Source organism: Chiloscyllium plagiosum, unplaced genomic scaffold (assembly GCF_037043375.1).
Source record: "Chiloscyllium plagiosum isolate Xiang-an unplaced genomic scaffold, Cpla_swu_hap1 HiC_scaffold_1, whole genome shotgun sequence".
Lineage (NCBI taxonomy): Eukaryota > Metazoa > Chordata > Chondrichthyes > Orectolobiformes > Hemiscylliidae > Chiloscyllium > Chiloscyllium plagiosum.
In genome coordinates this window covers 142,392,040-142,413,111 of record NW_028270139.1, presented here as the reverse complement: position 1 = coordinate 142,413,111, position 21,072 = coordinate 142,392,040, and the positions used below count along the sequence as shown (strand labels likewise).

Sequence of the window (21,072 nt, the reverse complement as noted above, 5' to 3'; positions counted from 1 at the left end):
TCATGTCTTTGTTTGAATGTTGCTTACTACATATCAACACAAGACTAATTCTTCTTTAGATCTTGTTTCATATTGGCGGGCTGCTGCAGTTGCAAATGGGTCTACAATCACCAGTAAACATCCCCACCTTTGCTTATAAGAAAGATTAAAGGTCATTAACGATGCAACACTTTTAAAATAGTTTTAAAATAGTGATGGAAAAGGATAGCCCAGATCTAAAAGTTGAAGTTCTAAATTGGAGAAAGGCCAATTTTGAATGTATTAGGCAAGAACTTTCGAAAGCTGATTAGAGGCAGATTTTCGCAGGTAAAGGGATGGCTGGAAAATGGGAAGCCTTCAGAAATGAGATAACAAGAATCCAGAGAAAGTATATTCCTGTCAGGGTGAAAGGGAAGGCTGGTTGATATAGGGAATGCTGGATGACTAAAGACATTGAGGGTTTGGTTAAGAAAAAGAAGGAAGCATTTGTCGGGTATAGACAGGATAGATCGAGTGAATCCTTAGAAGAGTATAAAGGAAGTAGGAGTATATTTAAGAGGGCAAAACGGGGACATGAGATAGCTTTGGCAAATAGAATTGAGGAGAATCCAAAGGGTTCTTACAAATATGTTAAGGACAATAGGGTAACTAGGGAGAGAATAGGGCCCCTCAAAGATCAGCAAAGCAGCCTTTGTGTGGAGCCACAGAAAATGGGGGAGATATTAAATGAATATCTTGCATCAGTATTTACTGTGGAAAAGGATATGGAAGATATAGACAGGAGGGAAATAGATGGTGACATCTTGCAAAATGTCCGGATTACAGAGGAGGAAGTGCTGGATGTCTTGAAATGGTTAAAGGTGGATAAATCCCCAGGACCTGATCAGGTGTACCAGAGAAGTCTGTGGAAAGCTAGAGAAGTGATTACTGGGCCTCTTGCTGAGATATTTGTATCATCGATAGCCACAGGTGAGGTGCCGGAAGACTGGAGGTTGGCAAACGTGGTGCCACTGTTTAAGAAGGGTGGTAAAGACAAGCCAGGGTGAGCCTAACCTCAGTGGTGGGCAAATTGTTGGAGGGAATCCTGAGGGAAAGGATGTACATGTATTTGGAATGGCAAGGACTGATTAGGGATAGTCAACATGGCTTTGTTCATGGGAAATCATGTCTCACAAACTTGATTTTTTTTGAAGAAGTAACAAAGAGGATTGATGAGGGCAGAGCGGTAGATGTGATCTATATGGACTTCAATAAGGCGTTCGACAAGGTTCCACATGGGAGACTGATTAGCAAGGTTAGATCGCATGGAATGCAGGGAAACTAGCCATTTGGGTACAGAACTGGCTCAAAGGTAGAAGACAGAGGGTGGTGGTGGAGGGTTGTTTTTCAGCCTGTGACCAGTGGAGTGCCACAAGGATCAGTGCTGGGTCCTCTACTTTTTGTCATTTACATAAATGATTTGGATGTGAGCATAAGAGGTATAGTTAGTAAGTTTGCAGATGACACCAAAATTGGAGGTGTAGTGGACAGTGAAGAGGGTTACCTCAGATTACAATGGGATCTGGACCAGATGGGCCAATGGACTGAGAAGTAGCAGATGGAGTTTAATTCAGATAAATGTGAGGTGCTGCATTTCGGGAAAGCAGGACTTATACACTTAATGGTAAGGTCCTAGGGAGTGTTGCTGAACAAAGAGACCTTGGAGTGCAGATTCATAGCTCCTTGAAAGTGGAGTCACAAGTAGATAGGATAGTGAAGAAGGCGTTTGGTATGCTTTCCTTTATTGGTCAGAGTATTGAGTACAGGAGTTGGGAGGTCATGTTGCGGCTGTACAAGACATTGGTCAGGCCACTGTTGGAATATTGCGTGCAATTCTGGTCTCCTTCTTATCGGAAAGATGTTGTGAAACTTGAAAGGGTTCAGAAAAGATCTATAAGGATGGTGCCAGGGTTGGAGGAACTGATCTACAGGGAGAAGCTGAACAGGCTGGGGCTATTTTCCTTGAAGCGTCGGAGGCTGAGGGGTGACCTTATAGAAGTTTACAAAATTATGAGCGGCATGGATAGGATAAATAGACAAAATCTTTTCCCTGGGATCGGGGAGTGCAGAACTAGAGGGCATAGATTTAGGGTAAGAGGTGAAAGATATAAAAGAGACCTAAGGGGCAACTTTTTCACGCAGAGGGTAGTACATGTATGGAATGAGCTGCCAGAGGAGGTGGTGGAAGCTGGTACAATTGCAACATTTAAGAGGCATTTGGATGGGTATATGAATAGGAAGGGTTTGGAGGGATATGAGCCAGGTGCTGGCAGGTGGGACTAGATTGTGTTGGGATATTTGGTCGGCATGGACGGGTTAGACCGAAGGGTCTGTTTCCATGCTGTACATCTCTATGACTTGTTCGAACCAGTAATCAAGGAATATGGGAAAAAGTGGAATTGAGGATTATCAGATCAGCCATGATCACACTGAATGGCTTACTTTTGCTCCCATGTCTTATGATCTTATGATACTAATTAGGTCTAAAACAATTCCCAAAGGAACTTCTGCTGCAATGCACTGGGGCTGAATGATTATCCATCTTTTTGTTAGTTATGACTGCAACAAATAAATTGTGAATGTTAATGCACCTATGTGCAGTATTTCCATTTTCATTCCTGGTTTTCAATTGATCTACTCTGGTAGAAAGCCCGTCATTAATCCTTCAATTGACAGCTCCAGTGCTCCATGGTTAAATTTATAAAGTCATCATGGTCTTACCAGTCCATAGGACTGCTCACTTATTAGAGTGAGATGACTGGTGGTAGTTTAACCCAAAGGTCACCACGCCACAAGAGAAAGGGGATGTTATAATAACTTCAGTTGGTACGGTATTGAACCCACACTGCTGGCATCACTCTGCATCACAAACTAGTCATCCAGCTAACTGAGTTAAATTAATAAAGCAAGTCTGTGTAATATCATACTGTTTTTATTAAAAATCAAGGAACTTAATCAACTGGGATTGATGTGAGATCAAAAGGTGAGGGAATTTATTTAAGTGGAGATGGAAACACACAGCTACTACTGAGACAAAGAACATGTGACTGCATTCTGGAAAGAAACAGATGGACACAGATGGAAGATGGCTGCATTGCTAAGCAAAGGATTTCTTAGTACTGCTTCAAAGAGAAGGGGAGTCCTCTTCAGCCAATATTAATTTCTCAATCAACACCACCAAGACAAATTACATGGCCACAGGAACTGGAGGCCACAGAGTCCTCCAAGCCTTACATTCTGGCTTAATTTCTGAATTGAATTGTCACATGTACTCACATGAGTACAATGAAAAGTTTACAAGTCACCACTTACAGCACAGGTAACAGATTCTTGTGTACAAACTCTTAGGAAAAAATTTAAAATAAAGAAATAAAAAGTCCATCATTACACACCTTCAAAAGCAGAAAATCATAGTAATAAATTTAAAAACAGAAATAAAAAGTTCAGAAACAGTCCTTCCACAATAATATAATTAAAAAAACCAAAATTTTAAGACCAAGGAGAATTTAAGATAAAATCCGCTGTGTTGAAATCCTGGGAAATCCTTACAGCAGGTTTTCTTGTTAATTGATGAAAAACTAAATATTATTGCACTAATTGCATGTTTTAATTTGTGTTCAATGGAATCTAAACTGATTTTATTCTTGCTTGTATAACACGTGGGTAAAAGCAGCTGAGTGGTGACATGATATGGTACTGGTGGTCTGCACCTTCATTAACCAAATGTTCTGACCATGAAATTTTTGAAAGGAACCAAAACGTGAAAGGTAAAATTTCAGCAGAAATCCAAACCAAAGCATGAAAGTAGGCAGGTTGCTACAAGAACAAAAAAGATCATCTGAACACAAGTTGAATGTCTTAGACAGAGGGCAGATAGAACATTAGTGCTAAGAATACAATTTTTATTCTTGGCACTGGTCTGTTTCCAGGTTAATTGGAGTTTGAGAACATGACATACAAATCCAGAGACTGATCTGGCCTGAACAGGCGAGAAGGGTATAACATGCTTTGAACTGGTCAAATAACAGTGAGGTAATGATGGAGTTCAATCAATCAGTCTCCTTAGATTTTACTGTGTAAACAGAGATTGCTGAAAGTTACACATCACACAACACCAGATTATAGTCCAACAGGTTTAATTGGAAGCACTAGCTTTCGGAGCGCCGCTTCTTCATCAGGTGGTTGTGGAGTGCACAATTGTGCATTCCACATCTACTTGATGAAGGAACAGCGCTCCGAAAGCTAGTGCTTCCAATTAAACCTGTTGGACTATAATCTGGTGTTGTGTGATGTGTAACTTTCTACAGCCCAGTCCAACACTGGCATCTCAATCTCTAGTAGTCATGATTTGGAGGTATTGTGTCTGTGTGTATTGACTGACAATCTGGTACCTGGGGCACAATCAGGGAGTAGTTAAGTAAAGATAAGTTGCATTTTTATACTTCTACTTAGAGACTAACAAGTCTTACTTACATCTCCCTCGCTCTGGTAGTGCGTCTGGGGGCTTAATGTTTAATGTACAAAACACAACCAGCATGAATGGAAAATGTGAGGAATACAAGGAAGCTGGAGCATGAGAAACTTAATTAAATTTTAACATTATTCACAAATTTCATCATGATGCTGGTACAGTATTTTGGAACTCTTTTCCAAACTGCAGATTTTCACTGAATTAATTCATGCAACAGAGAACAGACTTCAAAGCAATTGTAATAATGCAATTTCAACAACCCATTCTTAAATAGAACAGGATGGTGTACACTTCAAACAGTGATGAAATACACAAATGCTTGGTATACAACTTCTGTTTAATAAGATATTTCAGGTTGTAGTTACGTATTGGACATGGTACCATACACCTAACTAAATTATCTACATGAAGCAGAATTATATATGTTTATCCTTCATGCACTGGTTCCTTTCCCCATGCCAATACTCCACTAGCCCACTTTCAATGCAAATTCTTTTTAAATTTACAGTAAATTTAAATAATCAGCCCCTGGGAGCTTAATATATGCACACTCAATGTTTGAGCTTTGTGCCAAATTGTGGCAGGAAAGAAATTACATGAAAATATACCAAAGCTACCTCAATCAAACCAACATAGAAAGGTATGCAAACTTTACCGGTAGTTGTCTATTCATACATTCACTTTTTCTATTTTATTTAAAGAATGAAGATCACACCGAACTTTAAAAAAATCAAATGTAACCCATGAAATGACAATGATACTATGAGGAACCATACGAAAACATTGTTCATGGGTAATTACATATATTTTAAGTTTAAAAAATGCACTACTAGTATCGTCTCAATATAAAATAACTGCATGAAATGGTGAGTGCTGGTGTACTCACTTGATCAAGTATCAAGACCAAGCTGAGTTAAAAAGCCCTATTGCAACCAATTTATACCCAGTAGTTTTCCTTCTTCAGTCTGTCCCAAATACACATTGGCATGTTCACACCAACCATAACTTAGCAAGCATTAGTCCAACAGAATAATGAATTGCTACAGCCCTGATCAAAACTTCCTAAACGATTCCCCCAATCACAGTAAACTTCAAAAGAAGATCTGTTTTGCATCAGCTGGTGCTTGCTCCATTGGACAATACGGGCATTTTAACCTAGGAAGTGAACACAAATGAAACTTAATTAGAAAATCACAGTTAAAAGAATCAGAGAAAGATAAACAGTCCTTCATGATCACTCTACCAGTCAACTGTTGCAGTGCTGTGGGACCAGCAAAGATGTTTTTTGTATTTTTACATTCTGGTAGTTACACCTGTGCTAATCACTCAAACATTTTGGGAATTATACAGCAGACCAATTTTACATGGGGGACACAGTGGTAATGTTCCTTGACAAGCAATCCAGAGCCCCAAATTCACGTTCTGAGGATATGGGCCCAAATCCCAACAGCTAGTGGAATTTAAAATTCAATTAATTAACGAGGGGTACGTCGGCTTCCAAGACATCAATTGTGTTAGGGGATTCTGTAGTCAGAGGTGCAGACAGACGTTTCTGTGGCCAGCAGAGAAAAAGCAGAATGGTGTGTTGTTTCCCTGGTGCCAGGATCAAGGATGTCTCAAAGAGGGTGCAGAATGTTCTCACGGGGGAGAGGGGCCAGCAAGAGGTCATTGTCCACATTGGAACCAACGATATAGGAAGGGAAAAGGTTGAGATTCACAAGGGAGATTAGAGAGAGTTAGGCAGAAATTTAAAAAAAGAGGTTCTCAAGGTAGTAATATCTGGATTACTCCCAGTGCTACGAGCTAGTGAGGGCAGGAATAGGAGGATAGAGCAGATGAATGCATGGCTGAGGAGCTGGTGTATGGGAGAAGGATTCACATTTTTGGATCATTGGAATCTCTTTTGGGGGAAGAGGTGACCGATACAAGGAGGATGGATTGCACCTAAATTGGAAGGGGACTAATATACTGGCAGGGAAATTTGCTAGAACTGCTCGGGAGGATTTAAACTAGTAAGGTGATGGGGGGAGGCGTTGGTGGGACCCAGGGCGATAGTGAGGAAAGAGATCAATCTGAGACTAGTACAGTTGAGAACAGAAGTGAGTCAAACAGTCAGGGCAGGCATGGATAAGGTAGGACTAATAAATTAAACTGTAAGGGGCCGAACAGGGGAGGCAGATGAACTCAGGGCATGGGATATCATAGCAATTACAGAAACATGGCTCAGGGTTGGGCAGGACTGGCAGCTTAATGTTCCAGGAAACAAATGCTACAGGAAGGATAGAAAAGGAGGCAAGAGAAGAGGGGGAGTGGCATTTTTGACAAGGGATAGCATTACAGCTGTGCTGAGGGAGGATATTCCCGGAAATACATCCAGGGACGTTATTTGGGTGGAACTGAGAAATAAGAAAGGGATGATCACCTTATTAGGACTGTATTATAGACCCCCTAATAGTCAGAGGAAAATTGAGAAACAAACTTGTAAGGAGATCTCAGCTTTTTGTAAGAATAATAGAGTAGTTATGGCAGGGGATTTTAACTTTCCAAAATCGACTGGGACTACCATAGTGCTAAGGGTTCAGATGGAGAGGAATTTCTTAAGTGCGTACAAGACAATTTTCTGATTCAGTATGTGGATGTACCTACTAAAGAAGGTGCAAAACTTGACCTACTCTTAGGAAATAAGGCAGGGAAGGTGACTGAGGTGTCAGTGGGGGAGCACTTTGGGACCAGCGACCATAATTCTATTAGTTTTAAAATAGTGATAGAAAAGGATAGACCAGATCTAAAGTTGAAGTTCTAAATTGGAGAAAGGCCAATTTTGATGGTATTAGGCAAGAACTTTCGAAAGCTGATTGGAGGCAGATGTTCGCAGGTAAAGGGACAGCTGGAAAATGGGAAGCCATCAGAAATGAGATAATGAGAATCCAGAGAAAGTATATTCCTGTCAGGGTGAAAGGAAAGACTGATAGGTATAGGGAATGCTGGATGACTAAAGACATTGAGGGCTTGGTTAAGAAAAAGAAGGAAGCATTTGTCAGGTATAGACAGGATAGATCGAGTGAATCCTAAGAAGAGTATAAAGGAAGTAGGAGTATACTTAAGAGGGAAATCAGGAGGGCAAAACGGGGACATGAAATAGCTTTGGCAATTGGATTAAGGAGAATCCAAAGGGTTTTTACAAATATATTAAGGACAAAAGGGTAACCAGAGAGAGAACAGGGCCCCTCAAAGATCAGCAAAGCAGCCTTTGTGTGGAGCCGCAGAAAATGGGAGAGATACTAAATGACTATTTTGTATCAGTATTCACTGTGGAAAAGGATATTGAAGATATAGGCTGTAGGAAAAAAATGGTGACATCTTGCAAAATGTCCAGATTACAGAGGAGGAAGTGCTGGATGTCTTGAAATGGTTAAAGGTGGATAAATCCCCAGGACCTGATCAGGTGTACCCGAAAACTCTGTGGGAAGCCAGAGAACTGATTGCTGGGCCTCTTGCTGAGATATTTATATCATCGATAGTCACAGTTGAGGTGCCGGAAGACTGGAGGTTGGCAAATGTGGTGCCTCTGTTTAAAAGAGTGGTAAAGACAAACCAGGGAACTATAGACTGGTGAGCTTGACCTCGGTGGTGGGCAAGTTGTTGGAGGGAATCCTGAGGGACAGGATGTACATGTATTTGGAAAGGCAAGGACTGATTAGGGATAGCCAACATGGCTTTGCATGGGAAATCATGTCTCACAAACTTGATTGAGTTTTTTGAAGAAGTAACAAATGATGAGGGCAGAGCAGTGGATGTGATCTATATGGACTTCAGTAAGGTATTCGACAAGGTTCCCCATGGGAGACTGGTGAGCCAGGTTAGATCTCACGGAATACTGGGGGAACTAGTCATTTGGATACAGAACTGGCTCAAAGGTAGAAGACAGAAGGTGGTGGTGGAGGGTTGTTTTTCAGACTGGAGGCCTGTGACCAGAGGAGTGTCACAAGGATCGGTGCTGGGTCCTCTACTTTTTGTCATTTATATAAATGATTTGGATGCGAGCATAAGAGGTACAGTTAGTAAGTTTGCAGATGACACCAAAATTGGAGATGTAGTGGACAGCGAAGAGGATTACCTCAGATTACAAAAGGATCTGGACCAGATGGGCTAATGGGCTGAGAAGTGGCAGATGGAGTTTAATTCAGATAAATGCGAGGCGCTGCATTTTGGGAAAGCAAATCTTAGCAGGACTTATACACTTAATGGTAAAGTCCTCGGGAATGTTGCTGAACAAAGAGACCTTGGAGTGCAGGTTCATAGCTCCTTGAAAGTGGAGTCGCAGGTAGATAAGATGGTGAAGAAGGCGTTTGGTATGCTGTCCTTTATTGGTCAGAGTATTGAGTACAGGAGTTGGGAGGTCATGTTGCGGCCGTACAGGACATTGGTTAGGCCGCTGTTGGAATATTGCGTGCAATTCTGGTCTCCTTCTTATAAGAAAGATGTTGCAAAACTTGAAAGGGTTCAGGCAAGATTTACAAGGATGTTGCCAGGGTTGGAGGATTTGAGCTATAGGGCGAGGCTGGACAGGCTGGGGCTTTTTTCCCTGGAGTGTCGGAGGCCTAGGGGAGACCTTATACGGGTTTACAAAATTATGAGAGGCATGGATAGGGTAAATAGGCAAAGTCTTTTCCCTGGGGTTGGGGAGTCCAGAACTAGAGGGCATAGGTTTAGGGTGAGAGGGGAAAGATATAAAAGAGACGCAAGGGGCAACGTTTTCACGCAGAGAGTGGTAGGTGTATGGAATGTGCTGCCAGAGGAAGTGGTGGAGGCTGGTACAATTGCAACATTTAAGAGGCATTTGGATTGGTATATGAATAGGAAGGGTTTGGAAGGATATTGGCTGGGTGCTGGCAGGTGGAACTAGATTGAGTTGGGATATCTGGTTGGCATGGACGGGTTGGACCGAAGGATATGTTTCCATGCTGTACATCTCTATGACTTTAAAGCATAATTTAGAATTTAAAGCTAAAAACAGTGACCTATCTATTCTTCCTAACTTCACACTTTCTCATACTGCATTCCAACTGCCACTTCTTTGTCCATTCTCCTAGCTTGTTTAAGTCTTTTTGCAGTCTTGCCACGTCCACAACACTACCTGCCCTCCGCCTATCTTTTCGGCATCTGCAAACTTCGCAACAATACTCTTAGTATTAGATTAGAGTAGATTACTTACAGTGTGGAAACAGGCCCTTCAGCCCAACAAGTCCACACCGACCCTCTGAAGAGCAACCCACCCAGACCCATTCCCCTAAATTTACCCCTTCACCTAACACTACGGGAAATTTAGCATGGCCAATTCACCTAACCTGCACATTTTTGGACTGTGGGAGGAAACCCACGCAGACACGGGGAGAATGTGCAAACTCCACACAGACAGTTGCCTGAGGAGGGAATTGAACCTGGGTCTCTGGCACTGTGAGGCAACAGTGCTAACGGTTGTGCCACCGTGCCGCCCACCAGATCACTTGGTACCCTTGGACCAGATCTTTATAGTCTAACATGAATAGCTGAGGTCCAACACTGACACGTGTGGAATTCCACTAGTCACCAGCTATCATCATGAAAAGGACTCCTTTATCCCCACTCTCTGCTTTCTGCCAGTCAGTCAATCCTCAATCCATGCCAGTACCTTGCCCATAAGACCATGAGCTCTTATCTTCTCAGAATTCCTTCAGTGTGGTAACAGGCCATTCGGCTCATCAAGTGCAGACCAACCCTCCAAACGGCATCCCCCAACCCATATCCATGTAACCTTCATTTCTCATGGCTCTGGAAATCCAAATAGATCACATCTACTGGCTCTCCTTTATGTAAATTGATCATTACATTGTCAAAGAATTCAACAGATTTGTCTGTTATGACCTCCCATTGGTGACTAAGCCCTATTTAACAATGCACTTTCAAGTACTCTATAATCTGAGTCATAGAGCATGGAAACAGATCCTTTGGTCCAACCAGGCCATGCCGAACATAATCACAAACTAAACTAGCCCACTTGCCTCTTCAATACCAGACTCTAAATTCTTACCAACAACAGAGGTCAGGCTAACCATCCTATAGTTTGTCTTCTGCCTCCCTCCATTCTTAAACAGGTCATTATATCAGTCATTTTCCAGTCCTTCATCTGATGAAGGAGCAGCACTCCAAAAGCTTGTGATTTCAAATAAATCTGCTGGACTATAACCTGGTGTCGTGTGACTTCTGAATGGACCATAATTGAACGTAATCTAGTTGAATTTAAAACAAGATTACTAGGAGCTGAATGACCTACTTCTTTTGTAATGAAACAATTCTGTAAATAATCACCAAGGATGTCCTACTAACTATTTGTTCTGAGTGATCAATTATTGCAAATATGAAATTGAAACCCCTCATTTTCTGGATGTTTCTGTGACAGCACTTACTTGCTTCCATTAATCATTTTATTCAGAGCATCTCGTGAGATTATGTGGCCACAGACAAGCTTCATTGGTGGATTGGATTCTGTAGTCTGTTGTCGAAGAATCGGACAGGCAAAAATCGAATGATACCAACATTTTTTACCGAGGTCTACTTCGATCTAAAAACAAATTGGAAAATAGCATTCAACAATATGGCTTTTTTTTTGCAAGAGAGTAATGCTTCAGAAATGATAAGAATCAAGAAAGAGGGAAAGTGGGAAAAGGACTGGATTGGATTAGATTGAAAAGACACCGTCAAGGAGAATTTTAATTAGTTCTTTGAGAGCTAAAACAAGGTACCAAACAAATTAGGTAGAGAATTTTTTTGTAACTGCATCTATATCCGAGAACGGTGTACCAAAGGAGATCAGAAAAGTAAGCAGTGATTTGACAAAGATGATGATCTTGTAATTAGTCTGTCGCATACTGGAAGCCAAGGAAGGCAGATAAAGAATAGTAATCTTAAGAGGTAATTGAAGAATGATATGAAAGCAACCCATAAACATAGTTTTGTTTAATAGTAGACAACCTTTGTTTTTAAAAATAAAGATGCTTGTGAATTACACCAGCCACATATTACTAAGAACCCAAGAGTACCTACTTCTCCTCTAATTCCAAATTATGACATATCAGCATGAGGGAAGCTCTCAACTGAGGCATGCACTCCGAATTTCAGTTCTGTATAGGCTCTTTAAGAGATCTTTGTACTTCATACCTAATAATAAAATCTAATCCCAATACTCAATGCAACTCACTGCAGTTGTCTGTGTTTTTCTTCACTATATATAAAATATTGAAAAGGCGGCAACCGTCCTCAATGCAACTAATTGCAAGTGCAGAGACTGCAGCCAGCAGCCTGGATATCAGGATTGAAAACACCAGCTTCTTTAGAGAGAGCTTTCATTTCTACTCAAACTGCTAAACTTCAATTTCTGTTTCTCTGTATCACTTGATGCAAAATTGTTTCATAGCATTACAAAACAATAGGAAAATTACTGTTTAACATTTCTACTTCTCACAACATCTATTCTCATATCTGCCACACTCGCAACTTAATGTTAAATAGGGATGAATTACAAGCTGTGATTTTCCCTGTAAAAGAATGTATTGCGCTGCCCCAAGACTACGTTCTGTCAGAAATTCACTGGTCAGCCAAAAAAGTGAAACAACTTTCAACAGGGCTTTTGTGAATGTACAGATTTAAACTGTAACTTTCCATTGGTTTGATATTTTTCCTATAATGAATTGCCCAAAATTATAGTGCTCCATAGCCTTGTGGAAGTTAAATGTTACTTCCTGGCCTTTCTTTAAAAAAAATTTGCAAACCTGTTGCTCGTGAAAAGGTCCACATATTCTCATGATTGTGGGAAGGTCTATGTAAACTTATTTGTGGACTGTGTGGATAGGTTAGTGCTCAGCTAAAATAAAGTGGTTAGCCTTAGAAATCCAGACTGCAATGCACCTCCTGTTTCCGACTCAAGACTGCTTCAACATGATGGTTGCAGGCTTTAAAATGAGAACATAGCACTCTGTGCAAAATATCAGGAATTTCCTTAAATACTTGCTGATAACATTAGGGCTTTCATTAAGGTGTTCAACATTGAACTTGGACTGAAACTGGGATAAGAAGTAAGTATTCTGACTGGTGATGATTTCCTTCCCCTTCTTCCACATGACTCATTTAATGTATTTCCAATATATTCTGAAATAGCTTCAAAAATCATGAGATCAAGCAATTACCCAACTGGAAAAATTTGAACAACATGAACAGTGCATCATCCTTCACTTGCTAATTGCCATATAACAGAAGGCAGCAATAGCAATTCCCCAGCTTGGCTGCCACTTCTAACATCCGAACCCAATTTGATCCAAAGTCTACTAAGCATCTGAGTCTAAAATGGGTTTACATACAATCTGAACATAAATAATAATATGCACTCACTGGCAACTCATCCTTCTGATTCCAAACTCCGGTGCATTGTCTCTGCTCGATTACTGCCTTAATGTTAATGAGAGCTGGCAATGCAATGCACCCTGCTGAAAAACTGAACAAATAATTCTTAATAAACAAAAGATACATGTATCAATTTAATATGAAAACTTTTCAAACACGATATACAACATACTGTGAATTTGGTTTTCAATAATTTTTGCAAACAGAAGATACTTGGCATTTTGTTTCATTAATGTAGCAAGACCTCCAACTGTACAAGATTTGAGAATTAAGATTCAGCAACCTTGAAGATTTTATTCTGAAAAGGTGTTGACATTTTACAAAACATATGAACTGCTAATTAGAAGGTTCTGAGTAGATCAAATACTGGTAAGATCGATTAAGTCCTAATGATTATATAGTTCAGTCACAACTACTCTAGTTTGTAACATGATGATGATCATTGTCTTCTGAATAAACAAAATAGTCCCTGGCTGAGAAAACAAAATTACAATTCTCAAGTCAGTTAAGATGCATGAAGATAGCCAAAGTGAATCATTCTTAAAAGTGAGAAGGATCACTCAGCCTTTGTGCCTCCTCAGGGAGGACCAGATTAGCAACATATTCTCCTGTTGATAATTTACATACGTGTATTTGAAGTGGCGCAACACTGCCATCAAGTGAATAAAAGTATTTCCCCATACACAACACCATAATCAGGATGAAATTACAGAATTGTATTACATTGGATATACAGCACAGAAAGTGCCCATTTGGTCCTACTATCCTGTTAGTCTTTTTATTCAACAAGCCATCTCCCAGTATTGTTGGCAAAGCACAATTTGGAAGTTAGAATGTTTTACTAAACATAAGAGTTGCATAAAACATACTGAAAAGTGTAATATTACTGGGAAAAACAACTATCCTTGTCATCAAGACAGCATCTGATTGAGTATGACATCAAGAGTAAAACTGAAGTCAATAGAAACCGTGGAAAACTCTCCACTGGTTACACCTAGCACAAAGATGGCTGCACTCATTGGAAACAGTCATCCCAGTTTTTGGACATCGTTGCAGGATCCCTTCGGGTAATGTCCTAGGCCTAACATTCTCCAGCTAGTTCATCAACTATCTCCCTTGCATCATATGTCAGAAGCAGGAGGTTATATAGAGTCATAGAGATGTACAGCATGGAAACAGACCCTTTGGTCCAACCTGTCCATGCCTAATAGATATCCCAACTCAATCCAGTTTCACCTGCCAGCACCCGGCCCATATCTCTCCAAACCTTTCCTATTCGTATACCCATCCAGATGCCTTTTAAATGCAATTGTACTAGCCTCCACCACTTTCCTCTGGCAGCTCATTCCATACAAGTACCTCCCTCTGCGTGAAAAAGTCACCCCTTAGCTTTCTTATATATCTTTCCCCTCGCACCCTAAATCTATGCCCTCTAGTTCTGGACTTCCCCACCTCTATTTATCCTTTCCATGCCTTTCATGATTTTATAAACCTCTATAAGGTCACCCCTCAGCCTCTGATCCTCCAGGGAAAACAGACCCAGTCTATTCAACCTCTCCCTACAGCTCAAATCCTCCAACCCTGGCAACATCCTTGTAAATCTTTTCTGAACTCTTTCAAGTTCCACAACATTCACAACAGGTTAAGACAGTGGATTTGGATTGGCACAGGCTTGGAGAACCAAAGGGCCTGTTCCCGGGCTGTAAATTTTCTTTGTTCTTTGTATCCTTTGATAGGAAGGAGACCAGAATTGCACGCAATATTCCAAAAGTGGCCTAACCAATGTCCTGTACAGCCGCAACATGACCGCCCAACTCCTGTACTCAATACTCTGAAGAATAAGGGAAAGCATACAAACTCCTTCTTCACTATCCTATCGACCTGCGACTCCACTTTCAAGGAGCTATAACCTGCACTCCTGGGTCTCTTTGTTCAGCAACACTCCCTAGACTTTACCATTAATGTGTATAAGTCCTGCTAAGATTTGCGCTCCCGGGTAATCCAAGATGGAGGATGCAAAAGCTTTCTGGCAGTAACAGGCTGCTTTTTTTTTTAGGTATTTTAGGTTTTGTTTTTGGAAGCTTCATGGATGATTCTACAATGTTCAGCACCACTCACAAGATAACAATGCAACCAGTGTTCACATGAAACATCAGGACTGGGCTGATCAATGGCAAGTAAAATTTGTGCCACACAAGAAACATTTCCCCTTGACATTCAACAGCATTACCATTAATAAATAATCAATTTTTCAACTTTCTGGCAGTTATCTTTGTACAGAAGGTGTTCAGAAGTAAACAGAACTAACTATATAAATACGTTTACAACAAGAGCAAGTCAAAGGCTAGGAATTCACCAGCGAGTAACTCATCTCCTGACTCCCCAAAGCCTGTCCACAAGGCACAAATTAGGAATGTGATGGTATATTCTTCTCTTGCCTGGATGAGTGTAGTCAACAGCTCAAAACCATCCAGGATAATACAGTGCACTTGACATTAACTTCATCCACCATTTTCAATGTTCATTCCCTTTATTACTATGATAGCAGTCTATATCATATATAAAGTGTACTGCAGCAACTCAACAAGACTCTCCCACAGCACCTTCTTAACTCAGTCTCAACACCTAGAAGGACAAGGGCATTGGAACAGCATACAAACTTCCTATCCAAGCAATACATCACTGACTTGGAACTATATCACTGCTCCTTCACTTACCAGCAGTTGGAATCGTGGAACTTGCTTCCTAACAGCTGTATGGTATACCTACCCACTACAGACTCTAGCAGATTAAGGTAGCATTACACCACCATTTCTCAAGGGCAGTTAGGGATGGGTGATAAATGTTGTCCAAGCCAATAATGCTATCATCTGCATTCAAAGCATATAACATACGTCCCCGTGTTTGCACACTAATATTTTATTTTGAACCTGGAATCAAATATTTTCAGATTGGACTTAAGATGCTGTGTTGGGCCTAAACGACAGAATTAGCTTGTCTAAAAATAGAAAACACTGGAAATACTCAAGTGTAACAGCATATATGGAAAGAGAAACAGTTAACATTTTGAGTCCAAGTTGACTCTTCTCTAGAACTAAGTTCAGTTCAGTTTAGGTAATCTCAGTTCAGTTTTTAATAAGCATGAAACCTCAACGTATGATAGTGTAAACAGATCTAATGATATTTGCTCATACCTGACACTCAGTGGTGATTCGACTGAGAGACCAAGGAGAGAGCATGCATCCCTGGTGAAGATATCACAGATATCAGCCCACTGGTTAGAATCTAACAGGTGCATATATGGCGAGTTTGCTATGCCCTGTCTCAAATAAACGAGGCTTCCCATTAGCACCTGAATATCTGTAAAGAAACAAAAATCAGAATACATCTCTCTCAACTAAAACAAACATGTATCAACCTTCTAAACCAAAAATACTTCTGCAATCATAAAATATAGTTTTATTATAAATATATTACTTAATTTTGTTCTTTCTTTCATACCCTTTCACCTCCACACACAATATTTATGGTTTTCAACTTTTCACATTCAAGTTAAATATAAAGAAAAACACTTTCACAGAATAAATTTGCTCATGAGAAATGATTACATAGATTTGCAACATCTTTTAAATCCTGTACTTGTCATTAATTTAAAATACCCATTTTCTTCTCCCTCTACAAATGGAGTCAGCGTTATAAAGCATGGAAACAGGCCCTTTGCGCAAACTCATCTGCACAGATATCCAAAACTGATCTATTCCCATTTGTCAGAATTTGGCCCAAATCCTCTAAGGAGAAAGTGCCTTATCAGAGAGAAAGTGAGGGCTGCAGATGCTGGAGATCAGAGCTGAAAATGTGTTGCTGGAAAAGCGCAGGTCAGGCAGCATCCAAGGAACAGGAGAATCGACGTTTCGGGCATAAGCCTTTCCTGAAGAAGGGCTTATGCCCGAAACGTCGATTCTCCTGTTCCCTGGATGCTGCCTGACCTGCTGCGCTTTTCCAGCAACACATTTTCAGCCCAAATCTTCTAAACCCTTCATATTTATGTACCCATTCAGATGCCTTTTAAAAGCTGTACTTGTACCCACCTCCACCACCTCTGGCTACTCGTTCCATACATGCACCACCCTCTGCATGAAAATTGTTCCCCTCTCACCTTAAACCTACGCCCTCTAGTTTTGGACTCTTCTACCTTGGGAAAAATACCGTGGCTATTCACCCTATTCATGCCCCTCATGATTTTATAAATTTCTAAAAACGTCACTCCTCAGCGTCTGATCTTCCAGGGAAAGAAGCCTCACCCTATTCCTCCTCTCCCTATAGCTCAAACCCTCCAATCTCTTTGAGGATGAGCTGCACTGTGGCTTTCAATCCCAATACAAAATACATAATGCTGTAGATCGAAGTTACCAGTCTACCTTGTTGAGTCAGTTTCTTAAGTAGATTGAATCATACTGGTCGGGTAGGTCTCAGGTTCAATCTCCAAATTAATTGACTTCAGCGCATGTAAGGATAAAGATATTTTGATATTCTGTAAATTCTTTAGGATACAATATATGAACTCGGAGCAGAAACGGTCAATTCAGCCCTCAAGTCTGCTTCGTTATTCAATACAATCATGGCTGATCGCATCTCAGCTTCAACTCCACTTTCCTGCCATCACTCCCTAAGCCTTCAAACCATTGCTAATTAAAAATCTGTCTCAGTAACTCTTCATATTATACCCTGACATACACCGCACTTGGGGATGGTGAATTTCACAGATTTGCGATCTTTGAGAAAAGTAATTTCTCATAGTTTTAGGATAAGGGGTTGCAAATTCAAAATAATGACCTCTTGTTCTAGATTGCATCCACTCTACATCTTCTTTTCAATCTTAACACACTAGGATATTGACCATCTGGTCCTGGAGACTTGTCTGCCTTCAATCCAAATAGTTTGCTCAATACATTTTCCCTTGCGGTGACAACTGTTTTAAGTTCCTCCCTTTCTCTAAACTCTGGACTACCTGTTACTATTGGGATGGCACTAATGTCCTCCACTGTGAAAAATTAATAAAGTATGAATTTAGCGTTCCACAATTTCAGTGTTCCCCATTAATAACACCCCAGTCTCATCCTCCAAGGACCAATATTCAGTTCAATGACGTTCTTCCTTTTTGTAGTAGCATTTTCTGTCTTTTTTTATATTTTGTGCTAGTTATATTTCATAATTTACTTGTACTATTTTTAGTGACACTTAATCTTTAAATGTTTCATAATATTCCAGCCTACAATATAATATGTTTTAGCTTCTGCCTTTCTGTTCTCTTTAACTTTGTTGCTTAGCCATGGATGTTTCTCCCACCCACCTCAGCATACAAACTCACTTCCCTTCTGGAATACATTTTCATTGGGAGGAACTGAATATCTCCATCATCTGCTATTGCTCATCAACTATCCGACATTTTAGTCTTCCTGTGCAGTCCACAAGAACAAAGTCTGCCCTTGCGTCTATGTTTAGCTCCTGAACACTAATGAGAGACTCCAGCTTCCCACCCTCAACCTGAATTTGAAATTTGAGCATCTTGTGATTACTTTCCTTAGAAAGTTTTTTACTGTAATATCATTAATTCATCCCACCAAATCCAGAATAGCCTGCTCCCTGGGGGTTGGTTCCACAACTCACTGTTCCAGAAATAATTCCTAATACATTCAATGATCTCTCCCATGAGGGTCCATGACCAATTTCAATAATCCAGACTATATGCATATTAAAATCATCCATGATTATTGCCATATCTTTCTCACAACCCCCAGTATTTCCTGGTTTATACTGTCCCCTACTGCAGGCGTACTATATGGGTACCCTATAGTTTACTCCCTCTAGGGAACGTTCCCTTGCTATTTCTTATTTATACACAGATTGATTCTATGTCTTGATCACCAGTATTTACATCATTTCTCGCTGCAGCACTGAACTTTTCCTTTACTATCTAAGCTTCTCCGCATAATTTTCATTCCTGCCTATCTTTTCAAAACACTGAGTACCCTTGGACATTCCATTCTCAAACCTAGTCTCCCTATGACCATCAAATCATAACCATTTGCCTCTATTTATACTGTTAACTCATTAATTTTATTCTGAATGCTTTGTGCATTCAGATACAAAGCCTTTAACTTTGCTCCATAGGATATATAAAATTAGTCAATATCCCGCTTAGGAGATCCCTGAAGGAAATGCACGGTTTGGAGAGACAGGGTGAGAACAGAATTATTCTCAGTTGTTGTAGTGGCATGGCAGCTCAGTGATCAGCACTGTTGCCTCACAGCGCCAGGGACCAGGGTTCAACTCACACCTCGGACAACTGTCTGCATGGGATTTGCACATTCTCTCCATGTCTGCGTGGGTTTCCTCCCACAATTCAAAAATGTGCAGGTCAGGTGAATTGGCCATGCTAAATTGCCATAGTGTTAGGTGCATTAGTCAGGGGTAATTATAGGGTAGGGGAATGGGTCTAGGTGGGTTACTCTTTGGAGGGTTGGTGTGGACCTGTTGGGCCAAAGTGCCTGTTTCCAAACTGTAGGGAATCTAATCTAAATCTAAAAAAAGTGGGGGGCAACGAGGGTAGGGGTTGTAGAGGACACTTGCTAGAAGTCTATAAAATTCTAACTGAACTAGGCAGGATGTTCATGAGGACCAGGGAGTCTAGAACCAGGGATTAGAGGCTAAGGATAAGCCATTCCGGACTGAGATTAGGAAAAGTTTCTTCACCCAGAGTGTGGCAAGCCTGTGGAATTCTCTGCCACAGAAAAGTGGTTGAGGCCAAAATACAATGTCTTGATATATTTCTTAGGAATAAGGGGATTACAGGGTATGGGAGGAAAGCAGGAAGAGGATATTGAACTGGATGATCAGCCACGATTATACAGAAAGGTGGCGCAGGCTTAAAGGGCTGAATGGCCTCCCTCTGTTCCAATTTTTATGTTCCTATGTACATCAGTCTGTAGGTGAAACATTTTGGATTTTAAAATTCTCACTGTTGCTTTCATAACCGTCTCTTGCCTCATCTCTCACTATTTCTACAATGTCCACCTTCCAAGAATTCTGCATTCTACTAATTCTATCCTCTTCAGTACTCTGAATTCCATTTGTCAGATCAACTATGCCTTCAGTGACCAGGACCCCATACTCTGGGATTCCTTTTCTTATCTTCCCCACCCTTCTATTCCCTCCTTAAAAATTATCACTGTGACCAAATTTTTAGTCAGCTGTTCTAATGTTTCCAAGCCTTCTTGGTGTCAAGCTTTAACTGATAATATGCCTGTGAAGCACCTTGAAGCATTTTACTATATAAAGGCAGCATAAATTGCATGTTGTTATTCAATAAGTTAGTTTGTATAAGGAATTGAATCACAAGTGACACCTGTTGAATTGTCTACAGGAGAAAAAGCGAGAAAATCTGAGAAAAAATGTATTATTGTAAGACATCATAAAATATGAGTTCCCATAGTATAAATTTTCATGCCAAAATGTAGCTTACCCTTCTGGTGATTTATTGCAAAAGGCTGAAAGTTCTTGGCATACTGAAGTGCTTCCCTCTGATTCTCTGTGCCTCCCATTAACAGGCTTATAAAATATAATCTGTGTAGTTTGAATTCTAGGGAGCTGTTCTGTGCCATCAACATCTCTCGGTTTGCAACTGCCCATCTTGAAAGAAAATAAATTTACAAATGTATTAAAGGAAACCCTACAAGCCAACAAAATCATAGCATAGTGGTTATGTTACTGGATTCCTGACCAGTTACCTGGAGTAACTGTTCATACATTTGAAACAATCTCACTGCAGCTGATAGCAAACCTAAATTCAGTTAATTAAACAAAAAAATATGGAATATTACGAGCTAGTAACAGTGTCCATGAGACTGCCAAACTCTTGCAAAATTTATATTCACAGACCTCCAAACTCAAAAAAAAACTCAATGTCTTCCATCACTCTTTCAAATTTGAGCAAAATTGTATTGCATTTTTCATGAAAAATTTACATTTTAGAAGTTGGACACGTTCAGGACTTATCAAAAACAGAAAATGCTGGAAATGTCAGCAAGTCAGGCAGCACCTGTGGAGACAGAAGGCAGAATTAATATTTTAGTTATTGATGCTTCATC

The 21,072-nt window shown here is 40.3% G+C and overlaps 1 protein-coding gene across 2 annotated transcripts in view; it reads right to left on the bottom strand.

The window, feature by feature from the left end:
• Positions 1-4,807: 4,807 nt before the first annotated feature.
• LOC122556731 (E3 ubiquitin-protein ligase RMND5A) overlaps positions 4,808-21,072 on the bottom strand; it is a 54,115-nt gene continuing 37,850 nt past the window's right edge. For both annotated transcript variants that reach the window (XM_043703863.2, XM_043703942.2), the window contains 5 exons: positions 20,448-20,614; positions 16,120-16,285; positions 12,914-13,016; positions 10,936-11,090; positions 4,808-5,644 (listed from right to left, as the gene is read on the bottom strand). In XM_043703863.2, coding sequence (XP_043559798.1) covers positions 5,581-5,644; positions 10,936-11,090; positions 12,914-13,016; positions 16,120-16,285; positions 20,448-20,614 — 655 coding nt within the window. In that variant the 3' untranslated portion in view covers positions 4,808-5,580. The remainder of the gene's footprint in view (positions 5,645-10,935; positions 11,091-12,913; positions 13,017-16,119; positions 16,286-20,447; positions 20,615-21,072) is intronic.